The sequence below is a fragment of the Triticum dicoccoides genome, chromosome 1B, assembly GCF_002162155.2.
Source record: "Triticum dicoccoides isolate Atlit2015 ecotype Zavitan chromosome 1B, WEW_v2.0, whole genome shotgun sequence".
Classification (NCBI taxonomy): domain Eukaryota; kingdom Viridiplantae; phylum Streptophyta; class Magnoliopsida; order Poales; family Poaceae; genus Triticum; species Triticum dicoccoides.
Window position 1 is genome coordinate 135,344,494 of NC_041381.1, and position 2,448 is coordinate 135,346,941.

Sequence of the window (2,448 nt, forward strand, 5' to 3'; positions counted from 1 at the left end):
CCGACTATGTGGGCCTCCGCCTCAGCCGGCCTTGGCTCGTGAGGGAGCCGGGATCGCACGTATTTGGAGCCGAGCGAGCGCTCCCGAGCCGACGGAAGGAGCGAACCGATCTAAACGAACGGCGGCGGTCGGATGTAAGGAGAGGACACGTGGACGAATCTGGGCAGGGGTACGCACAGGATGGGCTTTGCAGCCGGTGTCCACAAAATTTTCTTCTAGAGAGTACGTATGACACGCTTAAGAAAAGGCCCGGTTTGATTATTTGCCGTTAGGTGAAAAGAAGCAAACTTTATTAAAGCCATGCAGCGACGATCTGGTCTTGTTGACACGGTACACACAACACGCGGTGCCATTTTTCCCAACAAGTACAAAATGTATGCATATATAAACACCAACGCATATACTCATTTGGCCGTCAACTCATCTCCACATCAACCATCAATTCCATCACGCAATTCCGATCAATCTCTTCTCAAGCTGAATTAGCTTTCCAGAGCTACAGGCGATCGAACTCAGCCTAGCTAGCGAGCACCTGCCATCAAACCGGCCATTAGTGAACCTTCGGCCATGAGGTCGTCCCCATGGATGGTGTTCGCGTCGGCAGCGGTTGTGCTGCTCGCCTTGGCCGCCTCGTCGGCGGTGGTGGATGCGTCGCCACCGTCGAAGTCTTTGGAGGTCGGTTTCTACAAGCACACGTGCCCGCAGGCCGAGGACATCGTGCGCGACGCCGTCCGCCGCGCTTTCGGCCGGAACCCCGGCCTGGCCGCCGGACTCATCCGGATGCACTTCCATGACTGCTTCGTCAGGGTAAGCAAGAAATCCTAACACTCCTATACAGTACACCGTTAATCCATTCAACCTCTGATCTAACAGTTGATTCCTCTATTTGATCACACGTGTAGGGCTGCGATGCTTCGGTGCTGATCAACTCGACGCCGGGGAACACGGCGGAGAGGGACTCGCCGGCGAACAACCCCAGCCTACGTGGCTTCGAGATCATCAACGAGGCCAAGGCCGCACTGGAGGCGTCCTGCCCGCGCACCGTCTCCTGCGCCGACGTGCTCGCTTTCGCGGCGCGTGACGGGGCCTACCTTGCTGGCGGCATCGAGTACGGCGTCCCCGCCGGCCGCCGCGACGGCCGCGTGTCCATCGCCGACGAGGTGCTCGTCAACAACGTGCCGTTCCCTACCGACGGGGTCGATGAGCTCGTGGCTAGCTTCAGACGCAAGGGGCTCTCCGCCGACGACATGGTCACGCTCTCGGGCGCGCACACCATCGGCCGCTCCCACTGCTCCTCCTTCACGCAGCGGATCCATAACTTCTCCGGCGAGGCCGGCCGGACCGACCCGTCCATCGACATGTCGTACGCGGCGGAGCTCAGGCAGCAGTGCCCGCCGTCCACAAACAACATGAGCGACCGCACCACGGTGCCGCTGGACCCGGTGACACCGGGGGAGTTCGACAATCAGTACTTCAAGAACGTACTGGCGCGCAAGGTGCCGCTCATCTCTGACCAGACGCTGCTTACGAGCCCCTGGACCGCTGGCATCGTTGCGTTCCACGCCGCCGTGGAGAGGGTGTGGCAGGCCAAGTTTGCTGCGGCCATGGTCAAGATGGGCAACGTCGAGGTACTCACCGGCGATGAAGGGGAGATCAGGGAGAAGTGCTTCATCGTCAACCACTACTAGACCATCACCACAAATTTATTCATTTGATGGGAGACTAGCAGTTAATGTTTTTTTTTCTTTTTTTTTTGCGATGGACTGGCAGTTAATTTTGGTGCTTCAATATCTTGTAATTTAAGTTCGCGAGGTGATTTTTTTCGTTGTTCTTACTTCTTAGTGTATGTCAAAAGCATGAGTGTATAAATCAGAAGAACAAAATGTACATGGATACTATTTCTTGCTTTTCTAAAGCTGAAAAGAATTTTCTGGTTCTTTCATTTGCACGAGCGGGAAATATTTAAGAACATCATAAGAGAAAAAAAATAGTTATCTGTTTAGAAACCCCTACCACTCGGCGCCAAGATGGCATCCGGAGTAAGAGGACAAAGTTTCTCCTCCAGCGGCGTCAATTCCTTCCAAACACGTCTTGGAAACGCTAGTTGGGCCTGATATATGAAGGTGTGTTTACCAAGGGCGTGTAGAAATTTCACTTATAGAATGCTTACAAAATATTACCTCCATTCAGAATTATCTATCCCTGAAATTGGTGTATCTATTCTAGACCCATTTCAGCATCTAGATACACTCATTTTAGTGATAGTTAATTCCAAATGGAGGGAGTAATAAATAAGCATATATATGACATAAAAGTGTTTTTTTTACATACCGTAGGCGCCTCGTCGTCGACCGGAACGTCTCCTCCCCACTGAATGCGCATCGTCGGAAATCCTGAAATAAATCCAGGAATAAATGCGAGCACCAGGATTTGAACCCTGGTGGGCTG

At 53.1% G+C, this 2,448-nt stretch overlaps 1 protein-coding gene across 1 annotated transcript; it reads left to right on the forward strand.

Moving 5' to 3' along the window:
- The first annotated feature begins 360 nt into the window (after window positions 1-360).
- On the forward strand, window positions 361-1,917 carry LOC119323572 (peroxidase 5-like). The gene is made up of 2 exons (XM_037597271.1): window positions 361-807; window positions 903-1,917. Exons 1-2 carry the CDS (start codon window positions 568-570, stop codon window positions 1,686-1,688), a joined length of 1,026 nt encoding a protein of 341 aa, XP_037453168.1. The 5' UTR covers window positions 361-567; the 3' UTR covers window positions 1,689-1,917.
- Window positions 1,918-2,448: the final 531 nt, after the last annotated feature.